The sequence below is a fragment of the Spinacia oleracea genome, chromosome 1, assembly GCF_020520425.1.
Source record: "Spinacia oleracea cultivar Varoflay chromosome 1, BTI_SOV_V1, whole genome shotgun sequence".
NCBI lineage: Eukaryota > Viridiplantae > Streptophyta > Magnoliopsida > Caryophyllales > Amaranthaceae > Spinacia > Spinacia oleracea.
This window is the reverse complement of record NC_079487.1, coordinates 120,836,721-120,858,342: the sequence shown is the minus strand read 5'-3', so window position 1 is coordinate 120,858,342 and position 21,622 is coordinate 120,836,721. Positions and strand designations below refer to the sequence as shown.

At 32.5% G+C, this 21,622-nt stretch overlaps 1 protein-coding gene and 1 non-coding gene across 2 annotated transcripts; one reads left to right on the top strand and one right to left on the bottom strand.

The window, feature by feature from the left end:
• Window positions 1-1,087: 1,087 nt before the first annotated feature.
• On the bottom strand, window positions 1,088-1,160 carry TRNAF-GAA (transfer RNA phenylalanine (anticodon GAA)). The gene has a single exon. It is a non-coding gene; the product is annotated as a tRNA-Phe (tRNA).
• A 14,358-nt stretch (window positions 1,161-15,518) lies between these two features.
• LOC110793407 (NDR1/HIN1-like protein 6) lies at window positions 15,519-16,885 on the top strand. Its single transcript, XM_021998280.2, has one exon. It carries the CDS (start codon window positions 15,799-15,801, stop codon window positions 16,642-16,644), a length of 846 nt encoding a protein of 281 aa, XP_021853972.2. The 5' UTR covers window positions 15,519-15,798; the 3' UTR covers window positions 16,645-16,885.
• The last annotated feature ends 4,737 nt before the right edge of the window (window positions 16,886-21,622 follow it).

Here is a 21,622-nt window from a genome sequence, read left to right as displayed (position 1 = left end):
TCTGAATATTCGGATATGCGCTTATACTCGTGACCCGGATTGTTGGGCCTTGAAGAATCCAATAAGGAATTAGGATAAATCAATAACAACCACGTCCCAAAATACTGATTGTCAACACATAAATATTGTTAGTTTGGATTTTGGAGTATGGAGTAAATACTTTAAAAATACAAGCAGACGTTTTGACAAATATACGTTTCAAATTGAGAAAAGATAAACAATTATAATGGCTTCATTTGGCTATTGGACGTTGGATGTTGGATGTCGGTTGTTGGGTGGCATTTAGTTGGTTTGATCGATTGTTTGTATTGGAATTCCGTTGGTTGTTTATTGTTTTTAATCATGCATTTGTTATTGATAGTACAAGGTTTGTGGACGTCGATGACACCAATTTGTGAAATCCTGGATATGTCACTACTTTAAAACAATTTAAGGTTTCAATTAACAAAAATTCTTAAACACGGCTTCACAAGTTAATGGATGTCGGATGTCGGTTGTTGGACGACATTTAGCTGTTTTGGTCGATTGTTTATATTGGATTTCCTTTGGTTGTTTATTTTTTTATTCATGCATTGGTTATTGATGGTATAAGTTTTGTGGACGACAATGACACCCATTCGTAAAATCCTGAACATGTCACTATTTTAAAACAATTAAAGTTTTCAATTAACTAAAGTTATTAAACACGGCTTCACAAGTTACATCCGCATAAGAAAAAGAAATAATTTTGGTTGTATGGTGAAGGACTGAAAGTAACCTACCATACCATTTCATAGTAGACGGGCCATCCTCCGAAAATAGAGTGAAAAGAGAAAGAGGATTGCATGTCATTGTTTTCTTCTTAATCTTTCTATACAAAGATATGGAATTCAGAGTTTCCATATTCTACTGTGGCGATTCGATCAAGTAAGAATAGAGATTTGAGATTCAATGAAATATGGGCTTTTAAGATATCATTTTCAGAATAGAAAGAGCATAAAGATAACATAATAATATGACGTTGAGAAACAGTTAAATGAACAAGTTATTAAAAAAATTTTAAAAAAATAAATTAATTAAAAAAAAAATTTAAAAAAAAGGAAAAATATGCGGTGAGCGTGGATCGAACACGCGACCTTCAGATCTTCAGTCTGACGCTCTCCCAACTGAGCTATCCCCGCTGTTGTTATCATACTTTCATGGAAATTTTATTAGTCACTTAATAATATCTTCAAACGTAACTTCCCCTCCTGTATAGAGTTTCCGGCTTCTTGTTTTCTTTAATTTCATCAAACCAATTATTCGCTATTCGTAATTACAATCATAATTATTATTTTTTTAAACCATGATGCAATACTATCAATTTATTTCTTTAAAGATACTGTTTCAATTCTAAATTATCACGGATAGACAGAGTTGAAATACAATTGACCGTTACACCATTGTTATAGAGAAAGTAAACAAGTCGAATATTAGTTAGCCAACTTTAGCGACGGGTTACCTTTGAGCTGATCGACTTGGATCTATCTAGTTACAGAATATGTTTTATCTAAACAATAGAATTCCAAAAAAATAACTTTACTTATTTATAATTAAAGATATTACTTGTTCAAAACTTTAAATTATACGGAATACATTAACGAGCGTGAAAAGAAACGGAAAAAATATTATACAAAGAATCTTTAATTTTTGTGTTGAAGTAGTTGTTCTTTTCTTCTCTTTGCTACTTATTGGGCTTTGACCCGTCTCTATCAGGATTCAGGACTATCACTCCAGCAAAAGAAAGGCACAAGTACAACCCACCCAAAATGATGTGTAGATATTTCATATAGTCATTCTCTTAATCAATAGTTCAATAGTAGTACTCTGTATAATGCACTGTAAGCTTTTGGAATATCCTTCGTGAAGCAATCAAAATAAAAGTTCAATTCCAGCTTAAAACACGTTATCTGTTGGTAACATGTCTTTGTAGACAAATACGAGTTGTTGTTACCAGAGCTGAAATGATCAAGTGAACTTAATACGTTTGCAACCATAGTATTTCTTTTAAAGCCTTAAAATTAATTCGTTAAACAATAGTAAGAGAAATCTAGACCTAATAAACACATCAAAACTATATATGGTATATATATAACGTTGAAACGTTCAACATTTATGTAAAGGTCTAACGATTTGTTGTAGTGGCAATAATAATTTCCATTTGATTTATTTGGTGTTTTAAAAAATTATCTATGCTGTTTTCCGCGTAAATCTTCATGAAGAGACTAATTTCACATAAATCAAAAGAGATCAATAGAGAATAAGTATATGTTAATGTTCTCTTTTTATATTCTATTAAGAAACATTTGTGTAACTATGTAAAGTAGTGTTCTCGTAAAATTAGGACTACGTATACTTTATATATAACAAAATATACGAAGAGAATATTAACGTATAATCTCTATCCGATTGAGACAACAGAGAAAATAAAACTCTAGAGGAGAAGATGGGGAGAGGGAGGAGGAGGGGGAGGGGAGTACATGTTATATATCGTTCATGATATATACTTTAAGGCTCGTTCGATAGCACTGTCACTTTTCAGTTTTTGGTTTTTTTGTTTTAAAAGATAGTTATACCTATAATCATCATATTAAATATGAAAACTGACAACAAAAATTTAAAAATCATTTTTTGTGTTTTTCATATTTTGGTTTTTGATTTGGGGGAAAAAAAGGTTGAAAACAAAAAAACGATACAAAATGGGCCCTTAATGGGTAACCAATTTAATGGGATAAATGATTTGAGTTTGAAGTGGTGAACAACACAAAGCAATGATGAGTAGTCACATTTCACAACCAAATAAAATTCTAGACTTTGACAAATATACCAATATGCATTCATTCACATGTAACATGTAATAATATACAGTATGAAAAGTATAATGGTCAATTATATTATTGGTATATTATGTGTGATGAGTGTACCACTAATTAATAATAATCATGTCCATGAATCTAGGGGGTGTTAATTATATGCCACTCACATGCTTCTACATGTGCTTTTAGATAATTGTATTGTCCAATTCTTCGTGTATAATTGCCACCAAAAAAAACATACAAAATTATTGTTGCTTATTTTGAAAGGGTAAATGGAAAAAGAGAGGTAGCTATACAAGAAATTAATTTGTAGTGATGTGTATAGCTAGTTTATTTACGATGCAAGCTTTTGAATTTTAAGTTTTTCTTTTTTCTCTCCACCATCCTTTTGTTTTTTTGTTTTTTTGTTTTTTTTACGGGTGAAAAGATCAACAATTTTTATTTACTTTTTTTTTTTTCCGTATTCGCCTTTTTATCGTTTTAAGTTTACACTAACTCGTCCGAGAAACTTTTGTTTCCTCTTTTCTTTTTTTAGGGAGACATTTTTCTTGTTTTTCTAATGTCTAAGATCGCGTATTTGATTAATTACAGTGAAATTAATTTCTTGATAGAGAATTATTAGCATCATATAAGTTAATTACGTATATTTCGAAAGCAATAACATTTACGAATCAGAAGGAGACCACCCTCATGACTACAACAAATTGTCATATTGTCTCTTCGAGAACAGGTATATTCTAGTGATAAGTGTGAGAAATGTCCTACAATGTAAGATTTATTTAATGTCCGTAATTTTGATGATGGAAACTGTTATACTTGATTCCAATTTCTTATATGCATTTGTTAAATTTAAGTTTATTTTGATTTGTACATTGTATGACTTCTTTTATTTAATAAATTAATAGTAAAAAAAAAGTAGTAGGTGCATGTATCCATTTTTTTTAGGATGAAAAAGGAGGTACAAAATTTTGTAAAATTTTTGACATGTATTTTTTATTTCTATAATATACTAGTAGTTGTTTTGAAACTTTTTTCGACATTTAGAAACGTACAAGCTAGAAAAAACAAAGACGACGAAAAGTAAAATCTAAGCGGGAAATGGGACATAGATCTAAATTTAGGGGTTTACTGTTTACCGCCTCATATTATTCAAAATCGCCCTATTTATTTACTCATATACTGTTATATATTTACCTTTTTATTTACATTCTTTCACCTCTAACTTTCAATTCTCACCATATTTCTGACCACCACCACCTCCGGATGTCAATCAGGGCCATTCGTTCATCGCATATTGTTACATGTCGGAGTCTACTGGTGGAACCTTGACGACTTCACAAGAGGGTTTTTTTTGTCCAGAAAACAATTCATGAGCTTATGTATTTTGAGTTTCGACCATGGTACAAATTTATGAATTTTAAGCTTGTACCATGGCAGGAGTTTAAAATTCATAAGTCTATGCCATGGTGAAGCTCAAAATTCATAAGTCTCTAATTTTTTTTTCCCGAGTAAATGAATTCAAATGCTACAACAAATTAAACTCTTAATTAACATAGACTTATGCATATTAAGCTCACATCATGGTGTAGACTTATATATTTTAAGCTCCTGCCATGCTACAAGCTCAAAATTCATAAGTCTATACCATGGTTGAAGCTCAAAATTCATAAGTTTGTACCATAGTACAAGTTTAAAATTCATAAGTATGTGCCATGGTACAAGCTTTTAATTATAAGTTTATGATTTTTTTCCGGACAAATTAAAAAAACGTTGTAGGTCTTTTCTCCGGACAAATGCTTGGGAATTAATTGGTGGTGGTTGGCTGGTGAAGCGCCAGTGAAGGTCTTTTATCCGGTAATAGAAGAGGTGAAAGTTGGGGGAGAGAGAAAAAGAAAGTTGGGATAAGGGTATTAATGTAAAATAATGAAGCGGCTTTGAGTATATTGGGCCGACTTTTAGCGCTCCACTAAATTTATTAGCCGTGAAACAGTTACACTTGATCACGGTCTGTCTTGAGGCAAGTGATAAATTTAAAGAAGAATTTTACTTTTTTCCAGGAAATCAACTTTGAAAAATATGAATTTTTTTGGAAGAAGTAAAATTTTTCATTGAATTTATCACCTCCCTACCTTGGTAGTAACACTAAGGCAATAACTAAAACACGATCCCCTTCCACGTAATAGAAGCGATGGTCCAAAACTGTTGAATATTTGCAGTGGAGGAAACTGTTGAAGCTTAATTTAGTTAAACTTTCGTTATTTTTCTATTAAACCCCCTTAATTTAAATTCTTTTTGAAGGAAAAGTTAAGCACACAATATTTTTTTAAAGTAGTTAATCACTTTTTATTTTAATTAATTTTAAATTATTGTTTATGATCTCATTACGTAAGTTTCTGGATCCGCTACTAATATCCTACAGGATTTTCATTTGAAATTAATATTCTAACCTTGCAGATGTAGGAGTATCATTAATAACATAAATTTATTAACATGTGGGCAACGTTAATTGGAATTAACTACAGGAGCATGATTAATGAGTTAACTATTTGTCTATTTATAATTCATTACAAGAGCTACGTACAAAACACCTTATTAGTGGCTTATTCCTTTGGTTTCTAGGAGCGTCGGTGACATATTTTCCCACTCTTTCAAGGGGCCCTCCACCAAATCCGAACCAACAAGCCCACCTTTTTTGACCTTTATACTCCCTCTATTTCAAAATAACTGGACAGTTCACGTTTTTTGCCAGTATAAATATTTGGTTATTAATATCTTTAATTTTGTATTCATAAAAATTATAAAAAGTTAATATTCCGGAAGTACATATCGGGACGAATCAAATAAAATCCCACACAATTATATTTTTCTTTACCCATAAATCACAAATGATGGTCAAATTAAAATTTGTGAATAGTGTCAAAAGTTAAAGTGTCTCTATTATTTCGAAACGGAGGTAGTATTACAGAGACACGGAGTATTGCATTTTGTTAGCCACCTCACCCCGGTGCTTCTTAACCATATAGGATAATTTTTGAAGGACTCGGCTTGTAAATCATCATGAGCCCGACCCGGCCCGAAAACAGCGTGATCTGGGCAGAATTTCCATGCCCAATTTTCGGGCAGGACGCGGGATTTTTTTTTTTTTTTTTGTTGATTTTGGGCAACTCAAATTGCAAAGTTAGTTATAAATTTGGTCCGGCCATAATAACCCGGAAAACCGCTACTTTTGACAACTCAAATTGCAAATTTAGTTATAAATTTGGTCCGGCCAGAATGACCCGAAAAACCGCTACTTTTGATCGAATAACGGGTTTTGGACCGGAAATTTAGGCCCAAAGTTTGGCTCGATTCGACATAGTGGCCAGAATTTTTAAGTCGTGGCCCAGCATGAACCCGATTCGGCCCGAATTTTAGCTCGACTCTATATAGTGATCAGGTCTATGTTATCGTTGCTCTCTACATGGCTACAGTCTGGACCTTCTGCCTTATCGTGTGCATAATGCTCATAAGTGTCATGAGTCATAACATACGTTCGCAACTTCGCACACTCACATAGCATAGCGTAAATGAGAGTGATGGATAGCTCAGTTGGTTAGAGCTTCCATCCTGGTTTCAGGTGATCCTGAGATCGATTCTCATACCCGCCCTTGTGGCTCATTTGCAACCAAAAAAAAAAAAACATAGCATAGCGTAAATAATTTGGGATTGAATCATGTTTTTTTTATACATTTTGTGAATCTACGCAATGGAGAAACACTTATTTAAATCTTTTTACGCTAATGTTGGTTTTAGATGTCTTTTCAAAATAAGTACTCCATAAATAACTAAACTAAAAAAAAAAAAAAAGATTTAGCCTTGTAGGCTACTTTTTTCGTTTTAAAGGTGTCGTAGGTAATGAAAGTTGTTGATGAGAGATTGAGAGCAACATCCAAATAATTAGTTTAATAAAAACTACTCCGTAGACCGTAGTACGTTTTATATATCATCATTCTGGAAATAGAACCGACCGTGAATATATCATCAATCGCTAGGTTACAGTGTGACACACTTCATTGTAGTGAGAGTTATTGAAAAAAAATATCAATCCTTGCCTTTGTGTCACTCATATGATTATTTGTTTTACTCTATCACCTTATTAATTAGTGTACTTAATCTTCTTTTTGTCATCAATAAATTAGTTGTCTTTTTCAATGAAGTTTTGGTCTAATAGTTAAAATGGAGGATTTTTGAATTGTATTATAGGTCACAAGTTTAAATTATTTTCCCGTTATAACTTATATTGACATGTAACTTTTTTATTGAAATTTTTTGACTTTATTACATTGTGAGTGTCCCACGGCAACGTATTTTCTTCTCTCTTTACGACGGATGCGCGCGGCTCAGACCCATATGAATTGCCTTTTAATTTTCTCTAGCTTGTGATTGTTAAACATAATCCCTCATAAATTTATTCTTATTTATGTTACAATCTTTCACTACACATTTCTCTTGTGGCTGTCTTCAATGACCTTTTTTTTTCTTTTTTTATGGGTCTTCAATGACTTGAAATTAAACAACTACAACCACTAGTTTGTCAACTTGCAAGGAAGGAAGACTATTCTAAACCTTTTTTTTTTGTAGGTCCAAAATCTTAACATTTAACATTTGCAGGTTGATGAAGTACGCATAATAATTGATCACACATATAATTGTGTGGGAAATTCATGAACGTAACCACAAAACAAAAGAAATCAACCTTAATTTGCATGGATCGCGAATCATGATCAAACACTACTTCTGAGTCTCTGACATATTATGGACAATATGGTCTACACTCGACATTAGTACATGCGTTATGCTAACCCACTCGCTTTCAAGTGCACATTTTTTTTTCTTTTTCCAATTTTGTTAGCTTTAAGAGGGTGTTTTATTCACCTAAAATGTGGTAGACTTATATAGACGTATTTATTTAACTTTATTAAGTAAAAGATATATTTCGTATTAAACTGGGTGGATCGGATTTAAACTAATTATCGGAAGCTCAGAATTTATTAGACCTAGCAAATTAGAACTTATCTGAAATGAAACTTATTTTTATAAAAGGGAAGCTAACATATGCTCTAAGTTGGAGAATAACTAAGTTGTGTTAATGTCGTGTTTGATTCACCCGATTCACTTATATAAGCTTAACCAAACTGTTTAGAACTTGTTTTAGTTTTTCACTCCTTTATGTATTAAACTTGAGTAACCACTATCAACCATTTTCACAAGTATGTGGTGGAGTATTAAATTAGTGAAAAAAACAAGACCTTATTATATGTATCTTTAACGACAACCTAGTTACGACGGGTCAAAAATCTCGTCGCAAAAGTTTTTTACGACAGAACGACTAACAACCAAACAAAGACGGGAACAACCGTCGCAATTGTTTTTTACGACAGTTTAACGACGAGATTTTCCATTAACGACGGCCTCCTTTTATGACGAGTTCGCGACAGGAAATCCCGTCATTAATCAACGATTATTGGCCTTTAGCGACGGGATTTCCCGTCGTTAATGGTAAAACTTTTTTGTAGTGTTACAAAGTTTTTTCTTTAAATTAAAGTGTACGTATTAATTAGCCTATAAGCTAGATAACCTAATTAATTAAGAATTAATCTAATATTATTAACTCATAAACTAATGTTTTTCGTATGACTACGGAGTAGTAATCTACGGAGTAGGCGAGTACTAAACGTTTAAAACGAAACAAAGTCTGGAATAAGTTGTTGTGTGTTGTCCAAATTAAAGATTTATAAAGATATTATTACGTCATTCTCAAGAGTTTATTATAAGTCAACTTCTACACGATCGAGTTGTGTTATATTCTATGCTATGACAATGGTGATTCCATCGTTGGATTTATCTACAATTTGCAGCACTTCTCTGCTACAATTGCATAAAATACAACTCGCTCTGATACTCGATCATATTTACTTGGATCGTTAAAATCTTTTGTCCCGCTTTTTGTGTACCATTTGTGTGGTGCTGTAACATTTGAACTTTGAAGGAGTTAATTTGCTCGTATAAAACGTGATCGATTACCTACTATAAGTATCCCTCAAGTTAATATGCATGCAAATCAAGATATACACTAGAGTACTAGCTAGTATGAAGTTGGTAAAGTCATAATTAAGTACTCCCTCCGTCTCATAATTATAGTCTCGTTTGATAAAAAATATGGGTTTTAAGAAAAAATGGAATATAGTACATGAAAAGGTAGAATAAAGTACACATAATAATTGAGTTGTATGGAAAAGTGGAATAAATTAAAGTACATTTGAAAGAGAATATAGAACTTAGGAAAGTGGAATATAGTACAATGGGTTGGGTTTTCAATACATTTTTAATTAACATACTCCGTAGTAATTGAGAAAGTGGGGACCTTAGTAACCAAAATTAAAAACAACACTATAATTTTGAAACGCCCGATTTAGAAAACAAGACTATAATTTTGGGACGGGAGTAGTACGTAGTTGTACTTAATTGTGTACTATAATTAACAGGTACAATGGTATTCAAATCGAAGACACTCAAATCCTCTGCTAGCTAGTCCATATTCCAGTTGACAAACATATTAAGTTATAGAAGTAACGTTAAAGAATTATATTTAGGGGTCAACAAACATTGTCAAGAAAATTGACATTAGAATGTTCTCACAAAATTACTTGCAAGTTACTCGTAACGATTAAATTATCGAAAATGATAAAGTTCGCAACATGCGACCTTTAAGCTATTTCACAATAATGACATTACATGTTTATGTGTTATGATTTAAATTGGAAACTAAAATATTTAATTTCTATAACCTATTATACATGTTACAAAAAATGTAGGAAATCTTAATATTCTAATTTGTTTTCTTCTTTATTTCGACTACCTTACTTACATATTTTCCTAGTAAAAATATTGCATTGATAGTAAAAATATTTTGATGACGCATAACCTACATAGCGCTTTTATTTACCAAATAAACTCTGACACGTAAGATTACTCTACGACATTCAAAACGAAATATTTTTCTTGTTAAGGTAAATAGCCCACAAATTAGTTGGGTTAATGGTGAGTCTCACATGAAGACAAACAAACAAAGATGGTGATTAACATATAAGATTAATGGGTTACCCGTTACTTCATCTAATTTCACTAATTGATTTAACGATATAATAGTGACAGACATGTTACATGTATACAGTCACAATTAGTGATCGACAAGCAAATAATTAAGGAGTAAATATTCATCTTTCTTGGAAAACACTCTGCAGTCGATTGAGCTATATATGGATCGCCAATTTAAGTGCATAAGGATAGAATTATTTGGCATTAACGTAGAAATCGGATGATGGCACCACACTACCAAGAAGACAACGAGCCAACTTGTGGGCTGTATTTGGAATTGACTCTTTGGAGGTGTGTTCAGCATATTCAATCTTTATATTTATATTTATTTTTAATTAAATGTTTTGTTCTTTTTTGGGAACCGTTTGTTAAACTCACACAAGATTAGGAGAAAACGATAACCTCCGTTTAAACTTCCGTATATTATTATTAACGTATATATAATACAAGGTTCTTAATTATACAACCATAACAGCATATAATCTCCTAAAACATAAATTTGTTAACAATAAGATCCATCGGAATTCTAGATATACTATTTAATAAAAAAAAAAAAAAAAAAGTACTTCTAATTCCTAATACTCCCAATTTATTTTTCTTTGGATTGTTTGAAGACATGAAATATGAACCACGTCGTGTTTTCTAATCCAATTCTTTAATATCTAATCCCTCGTAAAACTTGGAAATTATTTTACACTTCCCCTCTTATTCTCGTTCGATCTTGTGTTCCACGGACCACGGCCACTACTAGAGGTAAAATACTAAAATTTCACCTTCACAAATTCTCCTTTTCACTGTATAAGCTTTTCAAGAGAGAATATTTGGGACGGGGATGGGAGTAGAACTGTCAAAAATTGACCCGACCTGAAAAACCGACCTGAATCGATCTGTATTTTTAAGGACCCAGATCCGACCCGAGACCTGAAATTTTGTTAAAATAGGAAACCCGTAACCCGCCTTATCCAACCCGTTAAAACCGACGACCGATTTCGACCCGTTAATGCATGACCCGTTCCCGAACCTGATACCCGACCGAAATAGAACCGATAATAAAACAGAGTCAGCTCACCCGACCGAAAATGACCCGAACCCGATTCAACACCCGACCCGATGTCAACCCGAAACCGATTGTAACCCGATGAAACCTGTTATTGAATCAATTCGCGACAACCTGCTATCTGAATTTACGCGACCTGTTGACAACCCGGTTTGTCATTGACCTAACTAAATAATAACTTAAATCAAGTTAATATATTTTTTTTATAATTACCTAATCTAGAACGAGTGAAAAGCGTTAAACCAAATTTAACCAAATTTATAAAAGTTAATTATAAGGTTAAACCTTGACTAATTCTGATAGCTATCGTACCCGGTTTTAACCCGTGTCCGATAGTGAACCCGACCTGAATTTTAACCGACCCGGTTATTATCCGATCCGAACTTGACCCGACTCGTTAAGACCCGAACCCGTAATTTTACCCGATTAGAAAAAGACCCGACCCGAACCCGAACCGAGCCCGACCTATACCGAAATGGAAAAATAACCCGACATGACCCGACAAATTTTCAACCTGACCGAACCCGACCTGAACCCGACCTGCACCCGGTGATGAAATGACCCGACACGACCCGACCAGATCATGACCCGAGACCCGAGATGACCAGACCGGGACCCGATTCGAGTAACCGTTTTGACAGCTCTAAATGGGAGGCGCAAAGAGACAAATGCTTCGATCAAGGTTCCGTTCTATTCGACTTATTTTGTCTGCAGATCTTATTTTATTTGAAAACAATTTATTTGTCTGAAATAAACATCTTTGCGTGTGAAAATAACGAAAAAAACTTATATTTTTTTAACTTATATTATCTGAACTTAAGCTCCCTTCTATTTGACCTATTTTGATTGAACTTATATTATCTGAACTTATCTGAATTATTTTATCTGAAAAAAAAATATTTTGTCTAAAATAAACTTTTTGGTGTGTGTCCGGAAAAAACTTAGTTTTGCTGAACTTAATTGAACTTAACTGAACTTATTTTGTCTTAAATAAGTCGAACAAAATAGAGCATTGGCTGAAATTATTTGAGGCTATTTTGTCTAAAATAAGTCAAAATAAGTCGAACAAAACATAGCCTAGTTAAGAGGGAGACGATACCTCTCTTTCCTACTAACTTCGTTTCAAAATGATCTTTACACTTTCCGTTTTTAGTCTATTTCACAATGTTCTTTACACTTTGTTTTTTTAGTCTATTCCATTTTTTGACATGAAAATTTAATATCTTACCTTTCTTATCTCACAATATTTACAATTTTCCACTCACTTTTTCTTAATTTTTTAATTTCTTTCTTACACACATCCACCTTTTCCCACATTTCTCTTACTTTATCCACATTTTATTATATTCAACCAATTTTTTTTTTAATTTTGTCTTAATATTTGTGCATATAATAATTGTAAGATCTTTATGAAACGGAGATAGTATTTGTTAAAATATACTTTTATTTTTAATTTATACATTAATCCCCTTCATCCCTTATTTGTTAAAAGTAATGTTTATTATCGATTTTTTTTTTTTCCCAATAATTACACGTACCATACGTTCAAAAACATTTACAATATCTTATAGATCTACTCCCTCCATTTCTTTTTGTTCTTTATGTTTGACATTTTATACGTTTATTAACGACTAATTAATGTACTTTGAGATTCCTCTATTTTTTTATTTAAACAAGGCCGGCAAATTACGTTTATTTATAATGTTTTCACTTTTATCAAAATTATGATATTGGAAAAATGGGAAAAAAAATTAATGTTCCAATGAAAAAGTGTGAAAGATCAAATGACCCGATGAGTTTAATTGGTTAAAATAATCACTGGACACAAATTTTGATAGAATATTAAAGCATTTATACAATAATATAAAAGAAAATGTAAAGATCATTTTGAGACATTAAAAAAAGAATACGTAAAGAACAAAAAGAAGCGGAGGGAATAGATGACTAATTTATTTCCATTATATAATTAACTCACTTTTTGATATTTGCATTTCGAAGTTTTCCATGCAATCACTTAACCATTAATATCTTTAATTCCATATTACTCAGTAGTAAAAAGGATTAAAAACTTGCATTAAAATAATTCCTAACAGATATCTCAGGTCTCACTAACATAGTTTGATAACATCACATTTTACATTTTCTAGTAAAGCAAAGAGGTCACATATCACAATAACTCAAGAATGACAAACCCAAGCAACCATTTGTCTTAGAATTTTGGTGGGTAGGTTAAAAGTCTAATTAAACTCATTTTCAAACCCCCTTTACATATTTAAGTGTGACAAATAATCAATTTGTCAACATTTGAGAAAAATCTCTTACTACTAATATTAATACTAAACTTCTAGTTGTTGCTATCCAGCCCTATTGAAAACCCACCCACCAACTAATCTATGCACTCCTAGAGTCCTACTATTATCATTATCATTATAATAATCTTCATACCAAATCTCATTAATTATCCCCACAACCATTTCCAATGATGAGTGATTTATAAGCCTACTCTCAAACTTAGTTTTCAAAAGGTTAATTTACATATTAGTCCCCCACCTTTTTTTAAAAAAAATTGGGTCAATTTTTATATTTCCTCAGTTATTTACATTAGACATTTGGTCATCTTTTGTTATTTTATACGTAAGAAAATAATAGTCATGTCAACTTTTTATAATTTTTACTTATATATAATTCGATATATTAAGAGTTAAAGTCATGTGTCGGATAACGTAAAGTCAACTATGATACAATATTTAAATAACAGAGGAATAAGTTTTATTTATTTATTAATGTATATAAAAAAAAACCTTCAAACTATTACCTAGCTAGTAATCTATCAGACTATATGTCACGTCAACTATTTCTTACCAACTTGACATACTACAAAGAATAATTAACAATTGAATTAATCAGGTTTGAGTCTGAAGAACTCTAGATGACGTCCGATGTTGTTGTATGAACAACACTTTTTTAAAAGGTGAAACTAGTGTGTGGCTCGGGTGATGCTCCGATTGCTACATTGAATAGTTAAAATTTTAGATTTTTTTGAGCTCATCATTTGACAACATATGTGTATACCATAAAATGAAAACATTCATCAAGTTCGTCAACTATACAAACATGCTACGTCGTTTATCATGGGAAATAATTTTTCAATTACGTCATCTTACAATTTGTATAATTTGTTTTCTAATAGAACTAAATGATTCAAATTAATAAGCACCAAATTAGATACATGCAGCCATGCAAGGCATTTATGTAGTTGATGCTTATGAAACGTGTGACATCATGTTTATTCATGGTTGCCCTAATTCTTTAATTACCCCCCAAAATAGTTAATAGAAAATAAAAAGTCACAAAAATATTTAGTTTTTCAGACTTCATGTTAGCATTCATTTATAAATTAATGTGAAGAGATGAACCACAATTGGTGTTGGTTAAGATGGTAATGAGAGTTATTATCTACACTTGAGGTCTTGAGTTCAAATTTCATTGTACATATTGATTTTTGGTTGTCCATCATATGACATATCATTCGGTGAGTTAATAATGTAGCGCAAAGGGAAGCATACTACGTGACACGTACATAGACATTTTTCTCAACGTCTTTGAGTATATTAGTATAGATTAGTTCATTAATGGTATTAACAACACTTATTACTCTATACAAGCCGCAAATTAAGATTGTTTTAACTGACTCTATAAACAATAAAAGAAAACTATAAAGGTCGACTACAAGTGATTTCATTAAAATTAAATTATTCATTCAACCCGTCAATGTTTTGCTACTTATAAACTTGCTTGATTCGGGGCAATAAATTTTTGTTTTTTTTAAAAATAAAATAAAAATAATTTGAGAAGATTTCTAGATTCGAAAATTCTTTTTAGAATAATTTTATTATTTGGCCTAGTTGCTAGACTTGATTAAACGTATAAATGGTTCTATTATGTGAAAAAATTAGTTTATTTACTATCATTCAAACTCTAACATTGTGATAACAATTAATGATAAACAATTTCTAAGAGTCTAAGACTCTAAGGTCATACTATCATAAGTTCATAACACTTTAAAAATAGTGTATCCCGTAGCACGGGGTTTATTGCTTTATTATCACCCAAAGTCCAATACAAAATATTTAAGTAGCTTATGAATCTATTTTCACAATCCGTATTATGTTAATCACAATTCATTTTAGCTTAATTGCATGATATCTTGGATATACTAAACAATATCATTGATTGACCTAGTTTTAAAGTTGTTTTTGATAAAAATCTAATGATATACTTCATAAAAAGTAATACTACGTACAAATTAAACAATACTCATTTGCCCTAACATATACTCCGTACGAAGTATTTAACTTTAGTTGATAACTCTATTTTCTTAAATTATTAAATTATATTACGGAGTAGATAGTTTAATAGGAGACGAGATTGTATCTTAATTCAACATTTTTCTTTGCATAGTTGGTAAGGGAAAATAATGTAACACCCACAATTATCATCAAACCTCCCCCCACACTCTTTCCTTCTCTCCTCACCTCAAATATTATCATCGTCATTTAAAAAAAAAACACTCTCACCCAAAGTGAATAACAATTTCTAGACAGAGAAAATAAAGCTCGCTAAGCTAAACTATTCTAGCAACTGCAAGGAAACCAACTTTCAAAGAGATTCCCTTTCTTCCATTTTACATTAATCAAACTATTCCACAATTCTTTCTCCTCTATTCCAAACCTCAATCTCACACAATCTTTCCTTCAACAAAGGAAAAAAATGACCGACAGAGTTTACCCAACCGCGAAACCAAACCCGCCACCCGCCGCGATGAACGGTGGTGGCAGTGGCGTAAATGGGACAACCTTAAACGGGAACGGACCGGCAAAAACCCAAACCGGTCAACTCTACAACCCAAACCGTCCTCGACCGGTTTACCGCCCTCAACAAAACCGTCGATCGAGCCGATCATGTTCCGGTCGAAAATGCTGCTGCCTTACCTTCATCTATACTCTCATAGCAATTCTCTCTCTCCTCCTCCTCGCCGCCATCGCCGCCTGCGTATTCTACGTCCTCTACCACCCGAAACATCCGACTTTCTCCGTATCTTCTATCCGTTTCTCCCGCTTCAACCTCACCTCGTCCGACCCGTCCGGGTTTGCTCACCTCCATTCGCGACTCGACTTCACACTCACTGCTAAAAATCCCAACAAGAAGAAGATCACCTTCGTTTACGACCCCATGTCGGTGGAGTTATCCGGCGCTGGAGTAAACGCAGGTAACGCCACTCTCCCTGCCTTCGCTCATGTCGCCGGGAACACAACCATCCTCCGTGCCACTGTCATCAGCGACCCAACTCGAGACCTTGACTCAGACTCAGTGAAGCAACTCAGATCGGATCTGACTAAAAAGGGCGGATTCCCTGTGTCGGCGGAGTTGAATACTATGGTGGAGGTGCAGATGGGAAAGGTCAAGACAAAGAAGATTGGAATCAGAGTCACGTGTAATGGTATCAAAGGGTTTCAACCTAAGAACGCCAAATCAAAGACGCCGACACCCGGAACGACGAAGGATGCTAAATGTAAGGTTGATCTTAGGATTAAGATCTGGAAATTCACATTTTGATTTTTTTTTTGGGGGGTGTTATGACTTTTGTTGTTTGTTCACAGTACTACAATTTTTAATATATTTTTTTTAATTTTTACATATATTTTAATTTTAATTTTATATAAATGGGTTAAATAGTTTGGATCTAAATCAGGGCTTGTAAACCCTCTTTTTTTTTGGTGATTATTTGTTTGATTATATTTTTTTCCTGCCCAAAATGGGTTGAGAAAATTGAAGATGTGAAAGTGAAATTGGAAAATCTGTGACTTGCAAATACTTTTATTATTTTATAGAATGATAATGCAGCTAATGCTATAGTAATAGTCGTTCATTTTTCACTGTTTAACCGGCCACATTTGCTCATTTTATGAAGCCGAAAATGCTAACACATTCGATGATGTGTATGTTACATTCCGACTTCCGAGTATAAAATTGATTTCTATTGCGAAATGTGATTGATGTTGCTAGATTATGCGGTATGCTTGTGTATCCAACTGTTTTGTTGTAATTTAATTACAACGTCGCGGTCATAATACGGAGTACTCCGTATTATTTTTGATAAATATAGGTCTCGTGGATATTTGTAAGAAAATTTCCGTATTTTACGGTTGAATTTCTAAAATCCGTAGTAGTAGGATGTTAATTAGTCCAATTGGGAATTAATTAGATGGGCAGTCAACGTGGTTAATTGGTTGATGTTGGTGTGAACTGTGAAGCAGTGAAAGCGAGAATATTTTAATTCTGTATTGCAATGAATTTGAACTAGTCAACATCATTTTATGTTGGTAGTACAAATACGAGTTTCCCGTCGGAAAATGTTTTGTTGACCCTAAGGGTTCGACAACCTCTAACATACATATAACATAAAATAATATATAAACATAATTAATTGGAGAGAGAGTGTGTTATATGTAAAGTTTCAATGTATTTGTAACCAATCAAAATTCAATATTAAAAGGTTACCAACCCTTAGGGCCACTCTATCATTGTCCTTCTTTGTCTCCTTTTGTTAATTCATGTAAGTTGAGATTTCTTTATTTTTTATTTATTTAAACAAGGTAATTACATTTATTTATAATGTCATTTTTATCAAAATTTTAATGTTGGAAAATTGAGAAAAATTTAATATCCCAATATAAAAGTGTGAGAGAATAAATGACCCAATTAATTTAAAAGATTAAAGTAATCATTAGACACAAAGATATAATATTAAAATATTTATGTAATTATATAAAAGTAAATGTAAAAAACATTTTGAAACATCCAAAAATAAAAGCATAAAGAAGAAAAAGAGACGGAATATTCATTTACATAATACTAGTCGATTATCCATTTTACCGACAGTAGTTTATTGACAATGATTTATTATCTGTAAACAATTAAAAACTTATTCACTCTCAACTTTATAAATTTAACGTGTTTTTGTTCATGTAAGCTCGTTCATGTTCATCTATAACTTAAGAGAGAACTCAATTCTTTCATAAAGTTTTGTATTAGCTTGAACATGGTGATAAGAAATTAAAGATGTCCACAACTAGAACTTTCTCCGTGTAATTTACCTCGAGTAAGTTCTAAAAGATGTGTCAATGTTGAGCTTATAAGAAGGGATCCTACTACATGTACAACTAATGTACAAAGCATCTTGTACACCATGCTTTTCTATTGGTTGAACTGATATATTTATTGTCTTTTATTTTCATTTTCATTTTTTTAGTATGTTTGATAATGTGTCTAACATATTAATGGTAGTCTGTACATATAATCTTTTCCTATAAGAAGGGATCTCGATTAAGAAAATATGTAGTTATACAAATCTCTTACGGGATAAATGTACAATACTACTCCTTACTTCATTTCACTATTGATACGGAAAGAATCGTTAGTGATAAATGTACAATACTTTACCCGTAATAGATATGGAAAGAATCATTAGTGATTGAGTAGGGGGAGAATTAATGAAACAAGGGGAAGGGTGATCATCTACTCCATTTCACTAACCATGATGATTAGATTAGATTAGATTAGATTAGATTAGATTAGATTAGATTAAAAGCAATAGTAGTAGTTAGCATAGGGTTCTGAAATCAAAGGCGCATTTATTAAGCAAGGTTGTGATTATAAAATGACACGAAATACGGAAGAAATTACTGTGAATAAAAATAATGAGGTGCACTATAGTGGAAGTTTCCTTTTTAGTCAGAAATGATGAAAAATAGACGTTTGCTAAAATTTAACTTTCCTGGCGAGTACAAATTTTGATCTCCTCAACTTTGCTCTAAATGTGTATGTCGGTTGGTTTATGTTACTGTCGGTGCGCCATTTCAGCGTTTTCAACTCATGGTAAACGTTATAGGAGTAGTAGAGATCATTCGGGGTAGGATTAGGGGATGTCAAATCGGGTCATCGGTCGGTTACGAATCGGATATAATCGGATAATGTAATTGAGAGGCCATCGTGCTTATACGAATTGAATATAAGATTTCTTTTTACGGGTCACTTCGATTTTGTCAGGAATCGGTTAGTAATAGAGTTGATCGAATATGTGATCGGGTTTGATTTGAGTCGGGTTTGGATCGCTGCTTTTTTTGATTTGTTACCCGGCCTGTTTGGTTGTCCGTTTTCATTTTTGGGCTTTAGTATTTTATTGGCTGGATGATATAAGTTCCGGCCCACTGAGTTAAGCCAAATATGGGGAACTTGTGAGTTGTGTCTATGACATGATCCAATAATCCAACCGAAAAATATTACTCCCTCTGTCCCTTAATACTCGCACCGTTTTGACTTTTTAACTATTTACATAATTTAATTTGACCCTATTTTATTTCTAATATATGAAAACAAATGTTAGTATATAATATGTTGTTGGTTTCATCTTAATATATATTTTCAAAATATTATAATTTTATAAGTTTTTGTAATATGTAGTTAAAGATATTTATGGTCAAAGTTGTGCATTGACAAGCGTGTCCAGTCAAAACGATGCGAATATTAAGGGACAGAGGGAGTAACATTAAAGAGGGATTAAAAAATAAAAATACAAAGCAAAAGAAAAGAGCAAACAACGATGACAAATTTTAACAAGCTTTTGAGAATAAATATGAATATGAACTAGACCTGGTTATTGGACAGGGTAGTCCAATGGATATTGGGTTAGGGTCAAGTTAATAGGGCTTTTATTGGGCAGGGCTCTTATTGGACAGGGCCTTTATTGGACAGGGTCATTATAGGGTCAAACTTATACTACAATAATTTTGAAAATTAAAATAGTAATGATACAAAAAATTACGTGTATAGCTTCGTATTTACTTGTACTTGTACATGGCTCTTTTGTTTTTCATTTTTCATTGCTCGTTTATTGACCCGCCCACTAATGACCCGCTATTGACCCGCGACCCGTTTTTGACCCGTCCATTATCGACCCGCTAAAAATGACCCTTTCAATACCCGACCCTCTTTTGACCCACACCGACCCTGACCCGCCCCGCCCGATAACCAGGTCTAATATGAACAACTAACAATTTGTCGCAAGAAAGGGAATGAAATTGGAGTACACCATGGTCGTTCACGTGGTTTGTATGATACTCCGTAGATTATTGGTTACATTTGACATTATTATTACGGTTTTGTAAAGTATGGGCAGTTGGAATTTTGTCAGGCTGTTGATTGTTCTCCTCTTCAACCTTGAATCTTTGATCTCCTTTCCGCCGAAAGATACTGCAAAAATATTTAATGAACAAATCTACTATTCCATTCGTTCTTTTTTCTTACCTTTTAAAAAAAAAAAAATCGTTCTTAAATACTTCGTATTAGTCTTGTTTTGACTTTTCAACCCGTTTAAATACAAATTTAATATTTAAACGTAAATATATACAAATACGTATGTTAGAAATATATAAAAATTTGACATTGTTAAACTAACCCATTAAGACGAACAAAATAAAATCTCACTTGAATATGTTTTGAAAGTACGTATTGGAAAGAAATTAGAAGATTATCTTCGATTGTAAATAGTGTCAAAATTCCAAAAGGGACTAATATTCGAGAACAGAGGGAGTAATATTATTTTTAAAAATCATTTTCTCGAACATAAGTTTACCACGGGATCCTCTATGGTCCGGGTTTCTCGCCTCATATACGATAGAGTTATAGGTATAATTGTATAAATAGGTAAGGATTTACGGTTAAGTACAGATTAAACATAAACTTACGTTTGTAGCGTGTTTTCCGTTTAGATCAACGAACACGAATAAGAACTCCAAATGTAGTTCCTCTACTTGGTCCACCGACATGTTCAAATCCGTCTTGAGATTGATAGCTTAGATCTTGATATTTTGACTTTTGGGAAGAACACTCTAATGGAGGCAGAATCAGAATTAGGGTTCTCAAGGTGCTAGGGCTTAGAATGAATTAATTAGTTAGTTGGAAAACCTTACGCAATTTGGATTATACACCCGGGTGCACAATGCTCATTGTGCACCCTAATGAACATGGAAGATGATTTCAATGTACATGTACAAGTGAAATATTTGAACTATATGTTCATTTAATTTGCTATATGTTCTTTGGGTATGAACAATATGTTCTTTGTATTTAAATTATATGTTCATTTAAAAACAGGGTGCATAGTGAGCATTGTGCACACGGGTGCATAAACCATATTTTGAAAACCTTAAGTGTTAGGTATTAGTATAGAAGGCCTTTGTGGCAAATAAGCCCCAAGACTTATGTGTTATGTGCAAACCAGTCTTCATACTTTTAATTGAAGCAAATCAGCCCCTTAGGTTTTGTAATTAGTGCAATCTACATCAAATCAAAATTCCAGCCAATCTAAACTTAAAAACCACTATGCAACTTTAATTTCGCCAGAAAACAATTCCAAATTTAACGCTATAAAATATTTGTACATTCCAAGTACAACATACGTAGTATATAAAATTTGAATAATTACAAAACCCTAAATTCACAAAAACAAAGAGAAAAGAATTGCAGGAAGCAG